We start from the raw sequence: 26,258 nt of genomic DNA on the forward strand, positions 1-26,258 counted from the left end.
TTTTTTTTTTTTTTCCTTGAGACGGAGTCTCGCTCTGTCGCCCAGGCTGGAGTGCAGTGGCGCGATCTCGGCTCACTGCAAGCTCCGCCTCCCGGGTTCGCGCCATTCTCCTGCCTCAGCCTCCCGAGTAGCTGGGACTACAGGTGCCCGCCACCACGCCTGGCTAAGTTTTTTTGTATTTTCAGTAGAGACGGGGTTTCACCGTGTTAGCCAGGATGGTCTCGATCTCCTGACCTTGTGATCTGCCTGCCTCCGCCTCCCAAAGTGCTGGGATTATAGGCGTGAGCCACTGCATCTGGCCTAGGTTTTTTGTTGTTGTTGTTATTGTTTTTTTAAAAATATTAGCAATCAGTTAAGATTTTTGGGTTAATAAACTTTTCTTCTAAAAATGTGAATTAGTTAATTCCAAATGCTTTATCTCTAATAGTAAAATAGCCATACTGATATTTAAATTTTGGTTTACAGTGGAAACAATAATCAATTTAGGGTCTATAAGGATTTTTTTTTTCTTTTGAGACGGAGTCTTGCTCTGTCGCCCAGGCTGGAGTGCAGTGGCGTGATATTGGCTCACTGCAATCTCTGCCTCCCAGGTTCAAGCCATTCTCCTGCCTCGGCCTCCCAAGTAGCTGGGACCATGCCCGGCTAATTTTTTGTGTTTTTAGTAGAGATGGGGTTTCACCATGTTAGCCAGGATGGTCTCCATCTCCTGACTTAGTGAGCCGCTGCACGCGGCTGGGGAATTTTTGTATTTTTTTAGTAGAGACGGGGTTTCACCATGTTGGTCAGGCTGGTCTCGAACTCCTGACCTTGTGATCCGCCCGCCTCAGCCTCCCAAAATGCTGGGATTACAGGAGCGAGTTTTGTGTGTGTGTGTGTGTGTGTGTGTGTTTGATGGGGGTGGAGACAGAGTCTCGCTCTGTCTCCCAAGCTGGAATGTGGAGCAGCATGATCTCTGCTCACTGCAGTCTCCACCTCCTGGGTTCAAGCAATTCTCTTGCCTCAGCCTCCTGAATAGCTGAGATTACAGGCACATGTCACCATGCCCAGCTAATTTTTTGTATTTTTGGTAGATGGGGTTTCACCATACTGGCCAGGTGGGTCTCGAACTCCTGACCTTGTCATCCGCCCACCTTGGCCTCCCAAAGCGCTGGGTTGCAGGTGTGAGCCACCAAGCCCTGCCAAGTGGTTAGTTTTGTAATAACATGTAATACCTTATATTTAAGTTATCTGTGTCATAACCCATCTGTTACTCTGTAGTGATACAGCTTGAGGAGAAGAGAGCGTTTTTCAATTTGGATTTTATTCCGTCTAAGTGCAGCATCTTTCTCACAGTATGCTCTTAAGAATTTGTTGATGGGTGTGGTGGCTCACGCCTGTAATCCCAGCACTTTGGGAGGCTGAGGCGGGTGGATCACGAGGTCAGGAGATCGAGACCATCCTGGCTAACACGGTGAAACCCCCATCTCTACTAAAAATACAAAAAAATTAGTCGGGTGTGGTGGCGGGAGCCTGTGGTCCCAGCTACTCAGGAGGCTAAGGCAGGAGAATGGCGTGAAACCGGGAGGCCAGAGCTTGCAGTGAGCTGAGATCACGCCACTGCATTCCAGCCTGGGCAACAGAGCAAGACTCCGCCTCAAAAAAAAAAAAAAAAAAAAGAATTTGTTGAGCAAATTAATCTAAGAAATAAAATGTTTGTTGAATATGTATCCATTGGAGACAGCTTTCAGAAGGCTTGTGGTCAACTTATAAAGTTACTGCTAAGTTACATTGTTAAGGAGCCACAAGGCATGAAAATCACCTTGAATAGAGTTGCAGGAATTATGACCAAGAGCCAGGCATGTATGCACATGAGCATGGTTCTTGTATGTATCTGAAAATGTGCACGGTATATGTTTACCAAGTAAGTCGTTAAAAACTTTGGGGCATGCAGAACTATTGTAGCACAACTATTGTAGCACACCTTTTGTAGCACATTAGAAGCCAACAATTTTCCCCACATAGAGGGAATAATCTAGACTTCTTAGAAAATAATAATTATTATTATTGAGATGGAGTTTCGCTCTTTTGCCCAGGCTGGAGTGCAGTGGCGTAATTTCTGCTCACTGCAACCACTGCCTTCCGGTTTTAAGCGATTCTCCTGCCTCAGCCTCCCGAGTAGCTGGAATTATAGGCATGCACCACCACACTCGGCTAATTTTTGTATTTTTAGTAGAGCTGGGGTTTCACCATGTTGGCCAGGCTGGTCTTGAACTCCTGACCTCATGATCCGCCCCCGCCTCGGCCTCCCATAGTGCTGGGATTACAGGAGTGAGCCACTGTGCCTGGCCAGAAAATTATTGATAAAGACCTACAAATACTTACTTTGATTCCTTGTTAGTGTTGTAAGTGTATGGTTTCTGTAAGTGGTATGTATTCCTGCATTATAAGCACTCGTAGAAAGCAAATAGGAAATAAGCCATCATTACAGCCCCTAAACTCCCGATTCTTGCAGTTTGGTATATTTAGCAATCTGATGTTTTTGTTTGTTTGTTTAATCTACATACAATTTTGCTTATTCTGAGTGGTAGCTATCACAATTAACTTAAAATTGTATTTTGCCTTTACTACATAACTGAATTTTCAACTTTATCTGTTTAAAAGAGTTGTTACTATTTGTGTACCTATTGAGCAAAACAGTCTGAAAACTTGTGAATGGTTTGCAGATGTGTTGTATAGTGTGCTAGTCCTGAAATTTAGGGACCAGAATTTTTTAGCTATTAAGAAAAAGAAAATGAAAATGAACTAGTATCTCAGGAATAGTTAAATAAAAAAATGAAGCTTTTCTGATGTTAAGAACAAAACCAATTCTGTGTTTAATAGGACTACAGAGATGTTTTTGAGAAAACATGTATGTTTATTAACTCTTGTTGTAGAGTGATTTTGATTTTCTTGCTTGATTTTTCTTTCCCCTGAATTTGCTGTTTTGTTTAAGAATGCAAGGCCAGAAACTGTCACTAATGACGATGAAGAAGCCTTGGATGAAGAAACAAAGAGGAGAGATCAGATGATTAAAGGGGCTATTGAAGTTTTAATTCGTGAATACTCCAGTGAGCTAAATGCCCCCTCACAGGAATCTGATTCTCACCCCAGGAAGAAGAAGAAGGAAAAGAAGGAGGACGTATGTGTTCTGACAACAACATATCATTTCTACCGTTTGTTTTTTATGATATCACTCTTATACTTTGATTACATGTCAGTTTTCTCTTTTTTTTTCTTTCTTTTCTTTTTTGAGATGGAGGCTCACTTTGTCTCCCAGGCTGGAATGCAGTGGTGCAATCTCAGTTCACTGTAACCTCCGCCTCCGGGGTTCAAGCGATTCTACTGCCTCAGCCTCCCGAGTAGCTGGGACTACAGGCATCCGCCACCATGCCCGGCTAATTTTTTGGGTTTTAGTAGAGACGGGGTTTCACCGTGTTAGCCAGGATGGTCTCAATCTCCTGACCTCGTGATTGACCCGCCTCGGCCTCCCACAGTGCTGGGATTACAGGCGTGAGCCACTGTGCCCGGCCACATTTTAAACTTTTTTACAGAGACAAGGTCTCACTATGTTTTCTAGGCTGGTCTCCAACTCCTGGGTTCAGGTTATCCTCCTGCCTCCGCTTCCTAAAGTGCCAGGATTACAGTCATGAGCCACTGCGCCCGGCCCTTATTTTACTTTGTTTGCCTATGGTTGTTCTGTCTCTGTTCTAAGCAAGAAACCAGATCTGATTCACTGAAGATTTCCACCCACTCTTAATTTTTAGCTGCCTTTCCTTAAGAAACTATGTCGCATTCCCCTCCCTGAACAATAATGGTATTGAATAATCAAACTGGAGGATTCTGAAAGAGCAGTACAACTTGAAACATTCCTCCTCAGTGAATTGATTGCTACCTCTTTGTGGCCCTAAGCTAATTGAACAGTGGGCAGTCCAGGTTGAAAGAAAAGGTTTAGTTTTCTCATACTTATTTCCTTTGGATAAACTTAGATAAATTATAGGAAGTGTTCTTTTAAAAATACTGGAAGAAGCCAGAAGTGGTGGCTGACACATGTAGTCCCAGCAACTTGGGAGGCTGAGGGGAGAATTACTTGAGCCCATGAGCTTGAGTCTAGCCTGGGCCACAGAGCGAGACCCTTCTATAAAGTAAGAAAAAAAATCCCACAAATATTGGAAGTGTTTTATTTATGTTTTTGAGACAGTATCTTGCTCTGTCACACAGACTGGAGGATGGTGGCACAATTATGGCTCACTGCAGCCTTGAATACCCATCCTAAAGTGATCCTCCTGTGTTAGCCTCCTGAGAAGCTGAGACTATAGGCATGTGCTACCATACCCAGCTAATTTTTGTATTTTTTGTAGAGACGGGGTTTCACCATGTTGCCCAAGCTGGTGTTGAACTCCTGAGCTCAAATGATCTGCCTGCCTCAGCCTTCCAAAGTGCTGGGACTACAAGTGTGAATCACTCATAGCCGGCTCAACGTGTTTTATATGCATGCATTATGTAATAAAAAAGTACTACGCGGTATATATATTATGATTAGTTATGAATGGATGGTTACATTTTATATTATTTTAAATTGCAGTGCCTTTTTAGGCCATATTCAGTTTTCTTTGTGGCCAGATACATACATTTTTATTGTTTGGTATGTGTTTCCTCGTTTGGTCATAGAACTTTTCTTTTTTGTTCCCCCCCTACCCCCACCCAAGATGGAGTCTCACTCGGTTGCCCAGGCGTGCAGCAGCTGCGATCTCAGCTCACTGCAAGCTCTGCCTCCTGGGTTCAAGTGATTCTCCTGCCTCAGCCTCCCGAGTAGCTGGGACTACACGTGCCTGCCGCCACGCCCAGCTACTTTTTTGTGTTTTTAATAGAGACGGGTTTCACTGTGTTAGCCAGGATGGTCTCGATCTCCTGACCTCGTGATCCACGTGAGCCACCGTGCCCGACCCATAACTTTTCTAAGGAGGTGTATTCTGTTAGGAATGGTAATTGGTAGGGTCAGTAAGGTACAGGGTAATTGAGGCCTGTAGAGTTCATTCTTCCTCTTTCTTCATTAGTGGGAAAGGAGAAAAATAACATATTTGTTTGATGTGGATTGGGAGGAGATAATAAATTCTTCCTCTGTGGCAGGAGTTATGGGTAAATATTGTTGGTATGATTAGAAAGCCCTGCTACTATGAGATCACCTTCTATATTTCCATTTCTTGGGGGTGTTGGAGTATCCAGAGAGGAGGGTAGTGTGTGATCAGTTATTGTAAAAAGAGTGAAATCACTTTTATTCCCAAGTAATTTGAAATCAAGAAAGCATCACAGAAGTGTACTGTATTGTTCACGTCATAAATGTATAGGGCATTGCTTTGCAGATTAGTATGAGCTCTGTTTTTCTTTTTTAAAAAAGATTCTTGGTGGATTTTTTCACAGATTTTCCGCAGATTTCCAGTGGCCCCACTGATCCCTTATCCACTCATCACTAAGGTTAGTTTAAATTGTAGGCTTTGACAATACCTGTGTTTACTGCTGATTGTTGATTTGTCATTCTTGTCTATCTGATTTTTCACTATTTAACTTTAGATTGTTAGATTTGTTATTGTGGATATTCTGTTTACTTATTTACTCTTTGAGACCTATACAGAATATCTAACCTTTAACTGTTTATATTGAAGTAGGGTGTTCTTTATTCATTCCCTCCTGTGCCCGTTTTCTTTTAGGAGGACATAAATGCTATAGAAATGGAAGAAGACAAAAGAGACCTGATATCTCGAGAGATCAGCAAATTCAGAGACACACATAAGGTAGTATTCTTGTCTTTTCACTTGATACCAATCTAGACTTTTTACAGAATCCAAAGCAAAGAGACAAAAAAAATCAACCTTAAATTAGAATATAATTTTAAATGTTTTTTATAGGTTTAATTGATATTTAGATAGAAAAAAGAAACAGAAGACCAATACCATATTAAAGTGGTCCTTGACATGTTGTGCTTAGTTTTTTCAGTTACTGACTATTCTGCAGTCATCTCACTTTAATATGAATAGAAGCTAATTTTATTTTTAGATTTCAACATAAACATCAAGGTCAGACTTAGATTCAGGGGGCAGCAGGATAACATACACTGTAGTGTATTTCTGGGGGCAGTTATTTAACTTGATCTTAGGAATACCTTTTCTTTAGAGCTGAGATTAAAATTTACATTTTATATTTGTATAGATTTAAGTTGAGTGGGGGAGATTTTAAAAAGTAGGTCAGTGGTTACCAGACTTACCAAATTTTAGATGCATGGAAGAACTGTAAATTCCCATAAAGCTAATCTATTCATTGACCCCCACCATTATGATAGAGATCATATGGTGACTAATGCAAGATGAAACTCTCAGCTTGGAAAGTAACAAGGAATAGGATGTAAGTATGAGCTTCTGTTTTTTATTATATTTATGGATGCCCCCTCAGAAAAATATGCAAAGGGGTAACTGGCTTGGAAATGGGTATTTATGCATAGTAAATCCCACTCACGAGTTTTGCCTATTTGAAGCTTCTCTCAATGACAGTGCATCTGTGAATGTTCGCTGGTGTTGAAAATGATGCTTTGAACGGTGCAATGCAAACACTGCATGAAATGTATTTTGATGGTAGAGATAATAAGGTGTTGCTGGTTCTTACTGATAGACTGAGAGATCTTTAACTCAGTGAAATGTTAAATGTTCATTTTCTCTTTTATTCTTACTTTTTCCCATTGCTTTCAAAATCTGCAGTTCACAAATAATGCCAATGAATCAGTGTTGCTGAACACTTACTATCCAGATGCCCAGCCCTCGCTCACATACACAATGCTTTTTCAAGAATTAAATGTGTCTAAGAGCACAAACATAATTCTCCCAAAATTCATCTTGAGAGTTGAAAAGGTGGTCTATGGGAAATCATTTTAGATAAATAATTTTGGTTAGGTATAATACTGAAATTCAGGACCGAGTAAGCTTAAAAATGGTATATGGTTGTGTGTGTGGTTTACCCCCTTTTTGTTTTTATTTATTTGTTAAACCCTGTCATGTTATTGGTAAATTATGAGGAAATCATGTTTTAAGAAAAATTCAAAAATATATTTGCTTTAAAGTTTGGGAATCTGTCAGGCATTTTACTGCCTTAGTATTATTTCACTGGAGGGAATGTTTTGAATTTTCAGAATGTCTTTTCAAAATAAAAAGAAATCAAAATGAAAAACCAAAACAGTTGTTTTTTATTGGGTGGTTTGGCTAAAAGGGTTGTTTGAAACTCCAGTAACAAAAAATGAGCTCAGTGAACCTTTGCATGTTTTGGTATGAGTTTATTAAATAACCACAGACTGTCAGGGTATCAGCGTGGCAGGGGGCGTCCATTTACAGCACGGATGAGTCTGAAGAGAGAATAAGGTAAGATTTATGATTTTTTAATCTGTCCTTTCCTCTTCATGACTTTCTTACATAATTTTAGACTCGGCTCATTTCCCTTCTCCAGTCTTTCTTTAAAAATATACATGTATATGTTTACATGTATACCTGTATTTGTATACATGTGTATATATATATATATATATCTATCTATCTCATATATAAACTTTAGGAAACATTTAGTATGGACTAGATTCACTCACTTTTTCATTTACTTAGAACCAAACTTTTGAAATGAGTTCTGAAACAAATGGTTATTTGTATAACTGAATATAAGGAGCACAGTGAAATAAGCAAGAATTAAAAATTGAGGAGTTCTACAGGAAAAATTAGTATTGGAACAGCTAAAATATTCTGTAAGTATCTATTTCAGAAATAAACAAATTTCTTTATAAGTGTATGCCATTGAGGTAAGTTTTATATAGTCTAGCCTCATTTTACAATATAAATTTTTATATTCATTAGAACTGTTTCAGAAATGAGATTTTTCCCCCTTTAATAGCTGTTAGTTTCTGTCCTCTTTCTATCATATCTCATTTCATTCCTTTGTAATTTCAATGTATTCAGTTTTGACTTTGCCCGTATTCTACTTCGATATAGACTGGCACAGCAACTGAATATATTGCTCATACATTAGCTTTCCTTTCATAACCTGCTATAAGTTCTCTGATCCATGAGGAAGAGAAAAAGAGTATCTGACAGGTAAGATTGCTTTTTAAAGTTGTTTTAAATGCATTACATGACTGAGAAAAGAAAAATGCACATTTTATTGTTGCAGTTTAAAATTTCATTTTGGTGAAACTAAACGTGAAACAAAAGGGATAAATGTGTTTTGTTTTGTTTTGTTTTACCTGTTTGGGGTATTTTTTTCTGAGTTTGTGTAGAAACCGTGTGGTACACTGGTAATCTTGTCAGGGTACAAACTTGGTCTGACTTTGTTATTTGGTTTATTTGTGAACCATGTACTTGCTCTTCCTCCCAGAAACATAGCTTGTAGGCAAGGTTAATCCAGTGTTGGCGATCCATGTCCTAGCACAGCATCTGTAAGTTAATGCACAATCGTTCCTTCCAAGGATGGATTTATCATTGTAAATATATTTTCATTGTCTTACAGGCATAATGGGCATAAGTATGTTGCTTTTAAATATTTTAAATGAAACTATTACAGTTACATATATTTTGCTTGAAGTGAGTGATTTTCAGACTTTGTATTTGGTGGGCTGTCCATCTTGTAATGGTGGGAGTAAATGTTTCCATAGATGATAAGGCAGTTCTGGGCTGAATTCAGCTTGTGTTTCTTTTGGAGGGTGGGCAAATCAGAGGGCAGAGATTATTTAGTTGCATTATAGGTATTCTTCTATACCACTGGCCCTTTGAAACCCTCAACTTGAGGTAATGTGCAGTCTGGGGTTTTAATTAGTATTAATAATCTTGTGGATTTACAGAAATCCATAATGGACAGAGTTGAGTTTTAACCAATGATCGTATTCATAGAAAATATTTCGAACCACCACATTCTTCATGGTCATTTTAGTTAGTACATAGTCATTGAGTGGCCAGCCACACCTGACACAATCTCCCAGCATCCAAGATTGGAGATTCCTGGTCTGTGTAGAGTATATGGTTTTGCACGAAATCTTTCTAGTCTTGTGATTGCTTCAGTTTAATTTGTCACATAAAACCACAAGTATTTAATATTAATGTATCAGTGGTTTGGTGTTTTTGTTCCCAGTACTGGGCTTTGCGCCGGGAAAAATCTGAATACTGGAGCTACAGAGTTAACTCTAAAAGTGCTTTTATTGGTTTCTAGAAACTGGAAGAAGAGAAAGGCAAAAAGGAAAAAGAAAGACAGGAAATTGAGAAAGAACGGAGAGAAAGAGAGAGGGAGCGTGAAAGGGAACGAGAAAGGCGAGAACGGGAACGAGAAAGGGAAAGAGAACGTGAACGAGAAAAGGAGAAAGAACGGGAGCGGGAACGAGAACGGGATAGGGACCGTGACCGGACAAAAGAGAGAGACCGAGATCGGGATCGAGAGAGAGATCGTGACCGGGATAGAGAAAGGAGCTCAGATCGTAATAAGGATCGCAGTCGATCAAGGTAAGGCTTTACAGAAGTTACTGTTTCCTGATAGCTTTAAGAGAACTATCGGGTAGTCCTCCAGAGTACCATTTGCATTCATGGAATGAGAACTTTTTTTGTGTGTGTGAGACATTCTCACTCTGTCACTCAGCCTGGACTGCAGTGGCTGAGCAATCTCCGCCTCCTGGGTTCAAGTGATTCTCATTCCTCAGCCTCCCAAGTAGCTGGGATTACAGGTTCATACCACCATGCCCAGCTAATTTTTTGTATTTTTGGTAGAGATGGGGTTTTGCCATGTTAATCAGCCTGGTTTGAACTCCTGGCCTCAAGTGATCCGCCTGCCTCTGCCTCCCTAAGTGCTGGGATTATAAGCGTGAGTCACTGTGCCCGGCCTGAGAATTTTTTTAGAGACAACATGGTCTTTGTCTGTCTGTCTGTCTCTCTCTCTCTCTCTCTCTCTCTCTCACACACACACACACACACACACACACACACTCTCACTATGGGTAAAAGTAATAATTTTCAACTCTGGTTAATTTCTGTCTGAAGCCACTTTTTATAGAAACACAGTGGCCACTCAATGTTCTGGGCAGACATGACTCCCTGCTGTCTCCTTGGGTCCGTGGGCATTTTTAAAGTTGCTCTTTTTGTTGAAGTTCTGTATACTGAGACATCAGCTCTAGCACCACGTCTTTTTAGCCCCTAGCATTTTTATTTGTTTTTGTAGCCCACTGCACTGCCATAGCTTAATCTTTCTGTCTATAAATTTACTATCTACCTCTACCTCTGGCTTCTAGTAAGTTTACTCTTTGGAAGGTTTTATTTTTTATTTAAAATTTTTTAATTATATTGATTTTTTTTTTTTTTTTTTTTTTTCCTGAGACAAGGTGTTGCTCTGTTGCCCAAGCTGGAGTGCAGTGGTGCAGTGTTGGCTCATTGCAACCTTTGCCTCCCAGGCTTAAGCAATTCTCCTGCTTCAGCCTCCCGAGTAACTGGGACTACAGGCACACACCACTGTCCCGGACTAATTTTTGTATTTTTTTTGTAGAGTCTAGGTTTTGCTATGTTGCCCAGCTGGTCTCGAACTCCTGAGCTCAGGTAATCTGCCTGCCTCAGCCTCCCAAAGTGCTGGGATTACAGGCGTGAGCCACCACGCCCGGCCTTATATTGAATTATTTTGATGAGTCATCTCATTGTTGAGCAATGAGGTATAGCAAACATGAACAAAGGAAGAGGAGAAAGCAGCAAGGAAGAGAGAAAAAGCTCCTTTTTCTTCAGGCTAGTTTAAAAATATACATTACTGTGTTGCAGTTTCTTACTTGATTATGGCTGGAGGGAGTTCCACTTTAGGTCATTTCACCTAGTTGCTAGAACTGGAACTGGAAACCCAGAGCTCTCAACCTTCAGTAGGCATTAAAATTATTTCATTCTGTCCATTCCTGATGCAGTCATTGAGAGGTTGGTATGTATAAAATCCATCTCTTATATTTATGGCATAAGTGTATCCATAAAGAGCATATTTCATATATACATATTAAATACACACACACACACACACACACACACACACACACACACACACACACAGTTATTTGATTAGATCCTTGGTATCATGCTGTATGTAATCTGCAGTTTGGTTTTATTCCTTTTTTTTTTTTTTTTTTTTTTTTGGAGACGGGCGTTTTTTTTTAGAGACGTGCTGGAGTGCTGTGATAACAATCATAGGTCACTGTAAGCTCCAAGTCCTGGGCTCACGGGATCTTCCCACATCAGCCTCTGGAGTAGCCAGGACTACAAGCACGTGCCACCATGCCTCCTGGCCTCAAGCAAGCCTCCTGCCTTGGCTTCTTAAAATGTTGGGATTAGGTTTTATCACTCTTAATTAAATATTTGAGAACTTTCAGTGCTGATACTTATAAAAGTTCTAACTTAATCCATGCAACATGTCAAAATTCTCTGTTTTCCACGTTTGCCAGCACTTACTCCTTGATCACTAGTAAGCTAAACTATCTCTTAACATATTCATTAGTCCTTCATATTTCTTTTGGGAATTAAGTTTTCCTTTTTTCTGTTTTACACCATCAGGGGATTGACTATTATTCCAGTATATGATGGGCATTAACTAACCATTCATTATAATGATTTATAACTATTTTATATTCAGATTGTATTTGTTTTCTGACATACCAGTAAGCATTAGGTATTAGAATGCATTTTAGGATTTGGGACTGCAATTTATGTCTTTCTGATGAGTGTAGAGGTTACATAGTTTTATGGAAATCAAGTGCTAGATTCTGGCCTGTGAGATTTTATATTATTTCATAATGTATGTTGTCCTCCTTTACTTTGGTCTTGAAAACAGAAAGTAGACTGACAGATTTGTAAAATATTTTGTTTACATTAGAGAAAAAAGCAGAGATCGTGAAAGGGAACGAGAGCGGGAAAGAGAGAGAGAGAGAGAACGAGAGCGAGAACGAGAACGGGAGCGAGAGAGAGAGCGAGAGAGGGAACGGGAGCGAGAAAGAGAAAAAGACAAAAAACGGGACCGAGAAGAAGATGAAGAAGATGCATATGAACGAAGAAAACTTGAAAGAAAACTCCGAGAGAAAGAAGCTGCTTATCAAGAGGTAAGTTGAGAAAATGCTTTTATTCTTAAATCTTGGTATCCCTTAATAGGTTAATCAATATTTATAGAATGCTATGTATAAATTTTTAAAGCTTTGAAAATTTAATTTTTTTAGCGCCTTAAGAATTGGGAAATCAGAGAACGAAAGAAAACCCGGGAATATGAGAAAGAAGCTGAAAGAGAAGAAGAAAGAAGAAGAGAAATGGTAAGATTCTAGGCTAAAATAAGTGACTTTTCAGGTAAAAAGTCAGATTATATCTTTACTGCTAACTACAAGTAACTTAATAATTGAAATGCACAAGCTTCTCTGTTCATGGATAATTTAATTTTTATGTATTTTGAGTAATTTTGAGCCAATTTAAGTACACCAAAATCTTTTTTCCTCTTCAAATTTTTGCTGCATCTAAAGTTATCTTTTTGTATACCATCAAAGTAAATTTGTCATATAGTAATATTTAAGTCAAGAATTTATTAACTTATTTTTAAGAATCTGCATATTTTTAAAATTGTTGAACTGTTGTTATTAGATGTAATAGTTGCATTTGAAATTCCGTAAGTTAAGAGATTCATTTTATCTCATGGATTGTTTACTATTGGTTTAGAGTTAGGGGGGCATTACTTTTAAATTGATTGATGAACATGATTTAAATTTCTGCGTTTCTTAAAAACTATTTTTTATAGTATCATCTACCTTAAAAATGGAATTAAAAACCATATACATACATACATGTATACATATATATGTATATACTTTTTTTTTTTTTTTTTTTTTTGGAGACGGAGTGTTGCTCTGCCACTCAGGCTGGGGTGTGATCTCAGCTCACTGCAACCTTCTCCTCCCAGGTTCAAGCGATAAGCGATTCTCCTGCCTCAGCCTCCCGAGTAGCTGGGATTACAGGCGTGTGCCACAACACCCAGCTAATATTTTGTATTTTTAGTAGAGACGGAGTTTCACCATGTTGGCCAGGATGGTCTCAAACTCCTGTCCTCAAATGATCTGCCTACCTTGGCCTCCCAAAGTGCTGGGATTACAGGCGTGTGCCACCACGCCCAGCCATATTTTTTCATTTAATAAGATAATCTCCAGTTTTGTTGGTGTGCTTAGGTATTGTATTTTGAAGATTATATTCAAAGAGCATATTTATTGTAGTGTAGTGTATATATATAGTTTGCATTTTACAGATGCGTCCTCATTCAGACTTTTCTTAGAGGTAAAAAATTAAAATGTCTAATGTGACCTATACTTAATATATGGAGTATATGAAAACTAAAATTTAAGAGGACAAGAAAAATCTTTTTTTTAACCAAAGTAGTATTATCTTTATTATGGCATAGAGTGGTATTTTATACATATCTCATTTTACAGTAAAAACATTTTGTGTACAACTGTAGAGAGATAGCTGCACAGATAGCTCCAATTTAAATTAGAAAATATTTTCTCTATAGAAAATAATAAAAACACCATTTCCCAGGCTAGCCCAACAAGTTTATTTAAACCAAATAGCTGAATACATATACATTTATAAATATGGTTTGAATTCTGGGATCCAGGAGAAACTTTAGTTTCATTTATTGAAACGGCCATGTTTTTCTTAAAATTATGTGAAGAGAAATTCCTATAAATCTCCCTCTTACTCTTGGTTTATGTCTGGGTCAGAAAAATCTGTTTACACAAAAAAGGGAAGAGTAATCTTTATTACTTGTATGTTAATTTTATACATTGTCCTTATTTCCTCAAAGGCCAAAGAAGCTAAACGACTAAAAGAATTCTTAGAAGACTATGATGATGATAGAGATGACCCCAAATATTACAGGTAAAGAAGGCTTGTTCTGTGGATTCATACTTGGTTTTTTATTAGCTGTGTTTTTCCATCTGTGCAGTTGATAATGCACGTTTACTAAGTGGAATAAGAAAAACAAACTTTCACATTCTGAGTAGTTATTACTTCTATAGCTAATACACTGTTTTCTTGGGAGAAAAGAGCTATCAGAAAAGGATCAACATTTCTATGCATCTTTTGTGCAGTGGGGGAGCCCATGATAGTATTATATCAAACAATACTATTTTTTTCTTTGTGTGTTGTAAATAGGTCTGATTTTTAAAATTTTTTCTTGATTCTTTTAGAGACAGGGCCTTACCTCAGCTGGAATGCAGTGGCATGATCATAGTTCACTGTAACCTTGAACTCTTGGGCTCAAGCAGTCCTCCCTCTGCAGTCTCTTGAGTAGGTTGGACTATAGGTGTGGGCTACCACACCTGTGTGCTAGGTCCAATTTTTATAGCAAGTTACAACTAATCTCTGTAACTATCTGGGTTTGTCTAGAAATTTTGGTCTTCTAGCAATTTGACCTCCCGTCTCTCACCCCATCTCCAAATTGATACATTATTGTGAAGTAACAGTTGTGACAACTGCCTTCTCTCATTCTTTGTTCCCGTGGCATTTTCAAACTACTCTCATTCTAGTATTTATGACATTATGGCAAAATTGCTTGTTTTGTTCTTCCTTCCATCCAAACTGTAAGTTCCCTGGGGATGTAGACAGTGTCTTGATACTATTTTATCTCTAATTTGTCTGACATGATACAATCATAGTGAAGATATTTAATATAGTTAAATTTAATACAGTATAGCCAAAATAATTAAAACATTGGAATTAGTAGCTTAAATTTCAAGAGTGCCAGGGATTTGGCTTTGTAGAAAGTGCCATGAAATCAGTAAAATATTGAAGGCTAGAAGCATAAAGTGGCAATGTATAACGTCAACATTCTGAGAAGTAATGAACTGCTAGATAGGAGAGAACCTCTGCTTTCTGTTGATTCTACACTACTTTCTGAGATATTTTTTACAAGTGAATAAATTGAGGATACAAAACTCTCAGTGCTACTAATGCTACTTTATATATTTTTTTAGGTTGGTATCTAGAAAAACGAAAATTATTTGTTGGGTATTCCTTGTGAAATAGGCACAAAATGTGAGCTCTCTTTCTGAAAGTGACTATTTTACTTGTTTAGACACTTATTAGAATGAAGGGAACATAGTGATAAATGGCAAGATAATGCTTGTTATACATTTACATGTAGAGAGCACACTCTGGTGTGTTCCGTAGATACAGAACATTAAGACATTCTTTAACCTCTTAGCATGCAGGTTGTAATGTTGAAAAGAGGTGCTGTTGGAGATGTCATGTTTACTTCTCAATGATCTGAGTATTAAATGAAGCCTTTTATCATTCACTTTTACAGAGGAAGTGCTCTTCAGAAAAGGTTGCGTGATAGAGAAAAGGAAATGGAAGCAGATGAACGAGATAGGAAGAGAGAGAAGGAGGAGCTTGAGGAAATCAGGCAGCGCCTTCTGGCAGAAGGGCATCCAGATCCAGATGCAGAGCTCCAGAGGGTAAGATACTGTACCATCTGGCCGGGCGCGGTGGCTCACGCCTGTAATCCCAGCTCTTTGGGAGGCCGAGGCGGGCGGATCACGAGGTCAGGAGATCTAGATCATCCTGGCTAACACGGTGAAACCCCGTCTCTATTAAAAATACAAAAGATAGCCGGGTGTAGTGGCGGGCGCCTGTAGTCCCAGCTACTCGGGAGGCCGAGGCAGGAGAATGGCGTGAACCCGGGAGGCGGAGCTTGCAGTGAGCCGAGATCGCGCCACTGCACTCCAGCCTGGGCGACAGAGCGAGACTCCGTCTCAAAAAAAAAAAGATGCTATACCATCCACATGATTTTTTTATTTTGGGAGGATGGAGTCTCGCTCTGTCGCCCAGGCTGAAGAGCAGTGGCGCGATCTCGGCTCACTGCAAGCTCCGCCTCCCGGGTTCACGCCATTCTCCTGCCTCGGCCTCCCAAGTAGCTGGGACTACAGGCGCCCGCCACTACACCCAGCTAATCTTTTGTATTTTTAATAGAGACGGGGTTTCACCGTGTTAGCCAGGATGATCTTGATTTCCTGACCTCGTGATCCGCCCACCTCGGCCTCCCAAAGTGCTGGGATTACAGGCGTGAGCCACCGCGCCCGGCCGATTTTGTTTTAAGGTTATCATGTCATCTTAAAGCCAACTATGATACAGTTTATAGTCAAGGGAAATGTATTTTATGCTCCATGTAACATGCTATTTTGTGGAACGTTATTAGTACTTTTTCATTAATTATACAAGTTGTCAGTATTAGTTGATTTACAACTTCATTCTAAACATCCTGCGGGTGTCTTATTCGTTTTCTATGTATGTCTTTTTTTTTTTTTTTTTTTTTTAAATTAGATGGAGTCTGGCTCTGTCTTCCCAGGCAGGAGTGCAGTGATGCGATCTCAGCTCACTGCAACCTTTGCCTCCTGGGTTCAAGTTATTCTCCTGGCTCAGCCACCCAAGTAGTTGGGATTACAGGTGCCTGCCACCACGCCCAGCTAATTTTTGTATTGTTAGTAGATACAGGGTTTCACCACGTTGGCCAGGCTGGTCTCAAACTCCCTACCTCAAGTGATTACTGGCCTTGGCCTCCCAAAGTACTGGGATTACAGGCATGAGCCACTGCGCCTGGCCATTCTATTGTATGTCTTCCAATGCCACTTTGCTAGAATCTGTTATTTCTGTAGTTGAACCTGTTCTTCCTACAATTTGCTCTGACACTTACTTTTTGTGGTTTAAGTTCTACTCTATTGCCACTCAAAGTATTTTGTTTTTATTTTTATTAATTATTTATTTATTTTGAGATGGAGTTTCACTCTTGTTGCCCAGCCTAGAGTGCAATGTGCCTGATCTTGGATCACTGCAACCTCCACCTCCTGGGTTTAAGCGATTCTCCTGCCTCAGCCTCTGGAGTAGCTGGGATTGGCTAATTTTTTGTATTTTTTTAGTAGAGACAGGGTTTCACCATGTTGCCCAGGCTGGTCTCTAACGCCTGACCTCAGGTGATCCACCAGCCTTGGCCTCCCAAAGTGTTGCTGGCATTACTGGCGTGAGCCACCGCACCCAGCCAGTATTTTGTTTTTAAAATAAAGACGTTTCCTTTTTTTTTTTTTTTTTCTTTTGAGATGGAGTCTTGCTCTCTTGCCCACACTGGAGTGCAGTAGTGTGATCTGTGCTCACTGCAGCCCCTGACTCCTGGGTTCAAGCGATTCTCCTGCCTCAGGTACCCGAGTAGTAGTAGGGATTACAGGTGCGTGCCACCTCGCCTGGCTAATTTTTGTATTTTTATTTTTATTTATTTATTTTTTTGAGATGGGGTCTCGCTGTGTCGCCCAGGCTGGAGTGCAGTGGTGTCATCTTGGCTCACTGCAGCCTCCACTTCCCAGGCTCCAGGGATTCTCGTGCCTCAGCCTCCTGAGTAGCTGGGGTTACAGGCACGTGCCACCACTCCCGACTAATTTTTGTATTTTTAGTGGCGACGGGGTTTTACCATGTTGGCCAGGCTAGTATTAAACTCCCGACCTCAAGTGATCTGCCCATCTTGGCATCCCAAAGTCCTGGGATTACAGGAGTGAACCACCGTGCCCGGCCTTTTTTTTTTTTTTTTTTCCCTGAGACAGAGTCTGGCTTTGTTGCCCAGGCTGGAGTGCAGTAGCGGAATCTCTGTTCACTGCACCCTCTGCCTCCTGGGCAAGTGGTCCTTAGGCCTCTACCTCCTGAGTATCTGGGACACTTACAGGCATGAGCAGAATGTGTGACTGAATACTTCATGCTTTTTTGTAGAGATGGGGTTTTCCTGTGTTACCCAGGATTGAGCCACTGCCCATGTCCTTTTTTTTTTTTCTTTTTCTTTTTCTTTTTTTTGAGATGGAGTCTTGCTCTGTTGCCCAGGCTGTAGTGCGATTCTGCAAGGCTCACTGCAACCTCCACCTCCCAGGTTCAAGCGATTCTCCTGCCTCAGCCTCCTGAGTAGCTGGGATTACAGGCGTGCACCACCACACCTGGCTAATTTTTGTATTTTCAGTAAAGACAGCGTTTCACCATGTTGGCCAAGCTGGTCTCAAACTCCTGACCTCAGATGATCTGCCCACCGCGGCCTCCCAAAGTGCTGGGATTACAGGCATGAGCCACCATACCTGGCTTTTTCTCTTTTCATAAAGATATTTTACAAGAGGTAATGTTAAACAAAAATTAAGTTGAATGGTGTAGAGTTGTAGTTAATCAGATTATTGTTTGGGTTTTAGATGGAACAAGAGGCTGAGAGGCGCAGGCAGCCACAAATAAAGCAAGAGCCAGAATCAGAAGAGGAGGAAGAAGAAAAGCAAGAAAAAGAAGAAAAACGAGAAGAACCCATGGAAGAGGAAGAGGAGCCAGAGCAAAAGCCTTGTCTGAAACCTACTCTGAGGCCCATCAGCTCTGCTCCATCTGTTTCCTCTGCCAGTGGCAATGCAACACCTAACACTCCTGGGGATGAGTCTCCCTGTGGTATTATTATTCCTCATGAAAACTCACCAGATCAACAGCAACCTGAGGAGCATAGGCCAAAAATAGGACTAAGTCTTAAACTGGGTACGTTAGCATTTCCTTCCTTCTTTATTTTCTTCCGTTCACCCCTGCAAATACCTGTATTGTGCTTTAAGGAAAAAAATTTATATTTGTGCTTGGTTAGGTAGATAGAAGATTACTAAAAAATGCCTTTCTAGCTCACGATTGTTTTCATAGTTTTACTAGTGCTCCTATATCTGCAGCTGCCTCGAGTTCTGAGAAGAAGTGAAAAGTTTAATTTTCTAGCACTTGTGAGTAGTGAGTTATTTTTTACAGTTGGGATCTTTCTCTAAGATTTGTGGAAGTATATTTTGCATTGCTTTTGAGGGATGGTGGGTTATAAAATGAAACATTTGGAAATTAAGTCATCTTGCTAAGAGAGTGTTTTTACTGTAGGTGCTTCCAATAGTCCTGGTCAGCCTAATTCTGTGAAGAGAAAGAAACTACCTGTAGATAGTGTCTTTAACAAATTTGAGGATGAAGACAGTGATGACGTACCCCGAAAAAGGAAACTGGTTCCCTTGGATTATGGTGAAGATGATAAAAATGCAACCAAAGGCACTGTAAACACTGAAGAAAAGCGTAAACACATTAAGAGTCTCATTGAGAAAATCCCTACAGCCAAACCTGAGCTCTTCGCTTATCCCCTGGATTGGTCTATTGTGGATTCTGTGAGTAGGAAATTATATTTCATCATATTATTGGGAACAGTTGGAATATGCCATAAAAATTCGTTTGAAGAAAAAAAAACCTCGTTTGATTCTATTAATGACAAATAAGTAGGGATGATCATCTTGACACCAACTCAATGCCATGGTCAAGAAATTAGTAATAATGGAAATTTTTTTTTGTGGTACTTGAAGACTTACTAAAAGCAGATGATTGTATCTTGATACATATCTGTCTTAGTTCAACTTGTGAAATAACATTATATTTTAGTCTCAGGAAAAATCATGAAGCTTTAATAACTGTTATAGCAAGTTACAATTCTTTAATTAGTAACCGTGGTTTGTTTTGCAGATACTGATGGAACGTCGAATTAGACCATGGATTAATAAGAAAATCATAGAATATATAGGTGAAGAAGAAGCTACATTAGTTGATTTTGTTTGTTCTAAGGTTAGTCTTCTATTCTCTTCCATGCCAGCATTTATTTTATATATTAAAATATTAGACACTTTTTAAAAGAGCAGAAATTTTACAGAGTCAAGTTCCATGATGGTTTAGGTTCAGTTAAGTGATTTATATCTGCTTTTTTAAAGTTATTTTTATTTTTGGTGTGTTTTTTTTTATTATTCACTGCAGTGGATACAGATTTATGTCTGCTTTAATGAACCTTTCCATCCAACTTCAGACTCCTCACACCACATGTTTTTATTTCAGTGGTCGAGGAGGATGGAATTGCTGGTTACTGCCAATTGTGTGCTGTCTTTCTGCCCCTGAGAATGCTGTGCCATCTTCTTCTTGTCTTGGTTGGAATAATTATGTTGAGATTTTATGGACATAGCCAATATCTTCCCAACTCCTTTGTCAGTCACCCATCCTTTGGATAGGATCAAAATAGTTCCTTTCATATCGTAGTAACGATCAGTGTTTATTGACTGACAGGCTGTGTTCTCGGCAGGTATTGTGTTAGTTTTGTGGGGTTTTTTTGTTTTGTTTTTTGTTTTTGTTTTCTCTTTTGAGTCGGAGTTTTGCTTTGTCCTCCAGGCTGGAGTGCAGTGGCGCAATCATGGCTCACTGCAGCTTTGAACGCCCAGCCTAGAGTGATCTTCCTGCCTTAGTATCCTGAGAAGCCGGAACTATAGGCATATGCCACCACACCCTGCTAATTTTTTTTTCTTTTTTTGTTTTAAATTATACTTTAAATTCTAGGATACATATGCATAACGTGCAGGTTTGTTACATAGGAGTACATGTGCCATGGTGGTTTGCTACACCCATCAACCCGTCATCTACATTAGGTATTTCTCCTAATGCTCTCCCTCCCCTAGCTCCCCACCCGCCGACAGGCCCAGCTGTGTGATGTTCCCCTCCCTGTGTCCATGTGTTCTCATTGTTCAGCTACCACTTATGAGTTAGAACATGCGGTGTTTGGTTTACACCAGGCTAATTTTTTGTATTTTTAGTGGAGATGGGGTTTCACCATGTTGGCCAGGCTGGTCTCGAACTCCTGACCTCAAGTGATCTGCCCAAGTTGGCCTCCCAAAGTGCGGGGATTACAAGGCGTGAGCCATCACACCAGCCGAAGATAAGGTTCTATAAAATGTTAACAAGACAGTGGCCCACGCCTTGTAATTCCTGCAATTTGGGAGGCCAATGGGGCAGAACACTTGTGGTCACGAGTTTGAGACCAGGCCGGCCAATATGGTAAAACCCCACCTCTACTAAAAAGTCAAAAATTGGGTGGGCTGGGTGGCAGGCGCCTGTAATCCCAGCTACTCGGGAGGCTGAGGCAGGAGAATCACTTGAACCCGGGAGGCGGAGGTTGAAGTGAGCTGTGATTGCGCCATTGCACTCCAAGCCTGTGTGACAAGAGTGAGACTCTGTCTCAAAATAAAAAAAAAAAAAAAAAAAGAAAAACTTCTTTTAACCTAACACTTAGAATCTGTCTGTCATGAATGTTATACCCATTTTATACATGAAGAAATTGAAGTTTAAGGAGAGATTGTGTCTTGGCTATGTTTTATACTGAGTCTAGCCTCTGAAACCCATGCTCTTAACCACTAAGGTATATCTTCCCATTGTCTCCTAAAAACATAGTCTTAACTTTAATAAAACAGTTAACATAGTAGAAACACCGTATTTCTATAAAGGTATAGCTATGGTATTTTTTTGCCAGTAGTGCTCTTTTGATATTATGAACAGTACATTTACTCTGTCTTCTCTAACTTGTAATTATTGTGGCATTAAAACTTGTGTCAGATTTGACTTAAAATTAGACTACAGACCACTATAGAGATTAATATTCCAGGTTTTGGTGCCTCTTTCATTGAAGAATGATATTCTGAAAATTAAAACATTTATAGAATGGTTCCTTAGCCGCAAGAAATTCCTGTATGAATTTGAGGATTCATACCTTAAAATTTCTTGACTGTATTGTTAATTTTTTATTTATTTTTAATGTGACAATTATTTTTCTCTTTTAGGTTATGGCTCATAGTTCACCCCAGAGCATTTTAGATGATGTTGCCATGGTAAGTTAGAAATTCACTATTTTTATTTCTTTTAATTTAAAAAAAGTTTTTGGTTTTTTTTGTCTTAAAATATAGATGGGGTCTCACCACGTTGCCCAGGGTAGTCTTAAATTCCTAGGCTTAAATGATCCTCCTGCCTCAGCCTCCGAAAGTGTTGAGATTACAGGCATGAGCCACCACACCTGGCCAGAAATGCACTATTATTAATATTTTAATTAACATCTATATAAACTCACTTTTGAATTTGATTCACTTCCTGCCTGTCTTTGTTCCAGAATCTTTTTTAGGCCTGAATTAAAACTTGAGTAATCGCAGTACTTGGGAGGCTGAGGCGGGTGGATCACAAGGTCAAGAGATCGAGACGATCCTGGCCAGCATGGTGAAACCCCGTCTCTATGAAAAATACAAAAATTAGCTGTGCGTGGTGGCGTGTGCCTATAGTCCCAGCTACTCGGGGAGGCTGAGGCAGGAGAATTGCTTGAACCTGTGAGGTGGAGGTTGCAGTGAGCCGAGATCGTGCCATTGCACTCCAGCCTGGTGACAGAGTGAGACCCCATCTCTAAATAAATAAATAAATAAGGCTCCATTCTTTTCCACCAGTTCCATTCATGTTTTCTCTATGCCCAGCACAATGTGCTAGAAGCATAAAAGTAGAACAAATGACCTGTAGTAGCAGAGAGATAGGTATACAGGTACTGAAACCTTGATGTACTTGTTTGAATTAGATATGTAGAAAGGATAATGGAGGTAGAGGAGATAGAACATTTGATGGCATTGATAGCAGTTAGGTTAAGCATCACAAGGATTACTACAGGAACTGATACGTGTGTGTGTGTGTGTGTGTGTGTGTTTTAAGTCAGATACATGTGCAGGTTTGTTACATAGGTAAACTTGTGTCATGGGGGTTTGTTGAACAGATTATTTCATCACCCAGGTGTTAAGCCTATACTCATTAGTTATTTTTCCTGATCCTCTCCCTCCTCCCACCCTCTGCCCTACGATAGGCCCCATTGTGTGTTGTTCCCCTCTCTTTGTTCATGTTTTTTCATCATTTAGCTCCCGCTTATAAGTGAAAACATACTGTATTTGGTTTTCTGTTCCTGTGTTAGTTCGCTAAGGATAGTGGCCTCCAGCTCCATCCATGTCCCTGTAAAGGACACTATTTCGTTTTTTATGGCCACAAGATTGTACATATGTGCTGCTTTTTGGACAGGTATCCAAACACCTGTTGTATTGACAGTAAACATCAAATCCCCGTTGCATTTAATTTGGGATTACAGTCAGTGGTAGCATGTAGTTAACACTGTGATTTTGTGAGACAAGGAAAGGAGAAGAAGATTGATGGTAAAGGTTGAGCAAGAGATTGAACTGTGATCTCCAAGTTAGGAAGAGAAGAAAATAGTATCTGAATAGAGCTGGTGGTTTGAATGAATTAAGGACTAGTGGTTCCAGTGAAGTTGTGGAAGGTGAATTGTAATAAAACAACTGAAAGGTTATGGTCAGAGCGTAGAAAGTTCAAGTCTATATGTCAGCCCAGACGATGGCAAGGTGCACAGTATGACTATGGGAAATTCCTGGGTATTGGGAGTCAGATTGGAGAGAAATACTGGAAATAGTTGCCAGAGCACTCATTTAAGTGGGGGGAAAGACTAGATACTTGCCAGATAGCTGCTCTTACAGTGGATAAGGTGGTGAGAGCTCATGAACGTCCATGGAGTTGTTATTTTTTTACCAAGAAAGAAACAGTGAAGACCCACCAGTCATTCCTGTGGAGATTAAGACATTGAGAGTGAGAGACTGCCTGAGAAGTGCCAGGGCTCTAGGAGATAGGTGAGGGTTTCTGTTAAGAGGAAAAACCTAATTTAGTTGTTGATGTGTAGTATAAAATGGAATAGCGGTCCAAAGGGCAGAGCGGGAAGACAGCAATGGGAAGATGAGTAAGGAAGGAAAAATCATCAAGCATGATATGAAATGGTAGATGACTGGGAGTACTTGCACTTGGAACTGCCACCAGAGATGTCAGGGAGGGACATTGTGGGGTTTATAGTCAAAAAGGATTATGAGGTCTAGCTGCTTTGTGTCCAGGCATTTTATGGTGTCTAAAGCCAGATAACATTCCTTTTCTGCTGCCTAGCTAGCTTGATGCAGCTGTCATTTAGAACACCTGATAAAACATTTGTGAAAACTTCATTGCCTCAGAGGAAAGGAGAAATGTGAATAGATTTCAGTCCTTGGGGCTGAATTCTGAACTTTCCTGAAACTTCCAGCCCCTTTTTTCTTGGAATAGAGGGTGTCGTAGTTAGGCCTGAGTGAAGACATTTTTTAAATAAAACTGTGTTCTAGCGTTTGGCCTCAGCAGAGTTCCTATCATAGTAAAGATTTCATGTCAGTGTTAATTTTAGATTTTTTGATCTGTTGTAATATATTGATATTTGAAGTGTATTTAGACCACTGTGTATGATTTTGTGGCTCATCGTTGATTAGAATGAGAGGAAACCAGTTGAGCTAGTGTTGTCAAACAGCTCTGCTAAAAAGCTCATGGGCCTTGTAAATATTTCTTGAATAAATGAGGAGACTGAATTTTTAGCCTGAGTACTGTTTCACTCTTAACAAAAGTCTGAGTTCTTTATATTATACCTTTTTCATTTTATGTAAATTAAATGAAGTTTGGTTGCATTTTGTTCCTACATCTCTCTGAAGTGTGACTCAGATGTGAATTAGTGTTACAACAGAGTTCTTCAACTAAAGTCAAATCTGGCTCATAGAAATCTGATCAAAAGTTCTTTAATTATTGCTATCATTGAGAAAGTGACAGAAATTTCTTTCTTTTCTTTTTTCTTTTCTTTCTTTCTTTTTTTTTTTGAGACAGAGTCTTGCTCTGTTTCCCAGGCTATATGGAGTGACAGTGGCGCGATCTTGGCTCACTGTAACCTCCACTTCTTGGGTTCAAGCAATTCTCCTGCTTCAGCCTCCCAAGTAGTTTACCCACCGGCACGCCTGGCTAATTTTTGTATTTTTAGTATTGACGGGTTTCACCATGTTGGCCCGGCTGGTCTCAAACTCCTGACCTCAGGTGATCTGCCTACCTAGGCCTCCCAAAGTGCTGGGATTACAGGCGTGAGCCACCGTGCCCAGTCTCCTCCCAGGTATTTATTAAGCACTTGTTATATACCAGTCACTTGTCAGAGCACTTCATACCAACTCTTTTAATTCCCACTTAGTACCGACTGCTATGGTGTGTAGCTACATCGCCTCCACTTTAGAGATGAGGGAACTGAGGCTCAGGTTAAGTAACCCAACCAAGGACCTATCGCTAGTAAGAGGCAGCAGTGCAATTTGAACCTATGTAGCCTGACTAGAGAATTTGAACCAATGTAGTCTGACTAGAGATTGAGTACTCTAAATTCCTACCCCAACTTCCTCTATGAAGACCTGGCAACACTAGGCCACATTTCTGGAGCACAGTCATAGCTGTCCCCTTTAGAAGGGAGCAGAGTAGGCCATTTCACCTCACAGCAGCCATAATGTAGAGGGCCAGATGTGTGTATGGGATGATGGCAGGAATAGTGATGGGGACACAAGGACCCTATAACTCATAAGTAGAGAGGAAGACAATTTCCTCATCCACCACTGGAAGAAGACTTGTTACTCAGTAGTCATGTGTGCCCCGTGATGATGATTGTATTTGCTTATTGTGTTTACTGTATTCTGGACACTGTACTAAATACTTATATTCTCATTTAATGTTCACTTTAGTGTCACATACACAATAAATGCTAGTTAAGATGGTACGGTTGAGCTGTGCACAGCAGCTCAAACCTGTAATCCCAGCACTTTGGAAGGCCAAGGTGCGCAGATTGCTTGAGCCCAGGAGTTTGAGACCAGCCTGGGCAACATAGTGAGACCCTGTCTCTACTAAAAAAGCACAAAAATGTAGCCAGGAGTAGTGGTGCACACCTGTAGTCCTAGCTACTGGTGAGGCTGACGTGGGAGTATCACTTGAGCCTGGGAGGTCAAGGCTGTAGTGCACCATGATCATGCCACTGTACTCCAGGCTGGGTGACAAGAGAGATCCTGTCTCCGGGGAAAAAAAAAAAAAAGTTTGTGAGGTTGTGTTTTTGGGGATAAATGAAATTCTGTATTGTTATTATGTAATTGTATATTATTTAGTTCTTCTTAAATTACTATGTTCTTTATGAAAAGCATATGGTTTCCTTGGGAAGTAGTTTTGTCAGACATGTATAATTGCAGTATCTGTAAAGGTAAAAGAATAAAAGGTGGATCACAAAAATATTGTATTCTTTGTGTTTAGTAAGCCATGGAATTTTGAATGATTTTTTTTTGTTGTTGTTGTTAATTTACGTTTACTATTTATTTATTTATTTAGAGACGGAGTTTTGCTCTTGTTGCCCAGGCTGGAGTGCAGTGGCATGATCTTGGCTCACTGCAACCTCCGCCTCCCAGGTTCAAG

General features: G+C 39.9%; 1 protein-coding gene across 3 annotated transcripts in view; it reads left to right on the forward strand.

Moving 5' to 3' along the window:
• The window catches only part of RBM25 (RNA binding motif protein 25), a 65,039-nt gene that overhangs the window by 35,609 nt on the left and 3,172 nt on the right, over positions 1–26,258 (forward strand). For all 3 annotated transcript variants that reach the window (XM_004055406.5, XM_055360829.2, XM_055360826.2), the window contains 12 exons: positions 2,972–3,157; positions 5,437–5,490; positions 5,724–5,807; positions 9,247–9,533; positions 11,920–12,142; positions 12,257–12,346; positions 13,882–13,955; positions 15,385–15,535; positions 18,290–18,614; positions 18,987–19,261; positions 19,611–19,709; positions 21,740–21,787. In XM_004055406.5, the coding sequence (XP_004055454.1) occupies positions 2,972–3,157; positions 5,437–5,490; positions 5,724–5,807; positions 9,247–9,533; positions 11,920–12,142; positions 12,257–12,346; positions 13,882–13,955; positions 15,385–15,535; positions 18,290–18,614; positions 18,987–19,261; positions 19,611–19,709; positions 21,740–21,787 (1,896 nt within the window). The remainder of the gene's footprint in view (positions 1–2,971; positions 3,158–5,436; positions 5,491–5,723; positions 5,808–9,246; positions 9,534–11,919; positions 12,143–12,256; positions 12,347–13,881; positions 13,956–15,384; positions 15,536–18,289; positions 18,615–18,986; positions 19,262–19,610; positions 19,710–21,739; positions 21,788–26,258) is intronic.

The sequence above is a fragment of the Gorilla gorilla genome, chromosome 15 (assembly GCF_029281585.2).
Source record: "Gorilla gorilla gorilla isolate KB3781 chromosome 15, NHGRI_mGorGor1-v2.1_pri, whole genome shotgun sequence".
Classification (NCBI taxonomy): domain Eukaryota; kingdom Metazoa; phylum Chordata; class Mammalia; order Primates; family Hominidae; genus Gorilla; species Gorilla gorilla.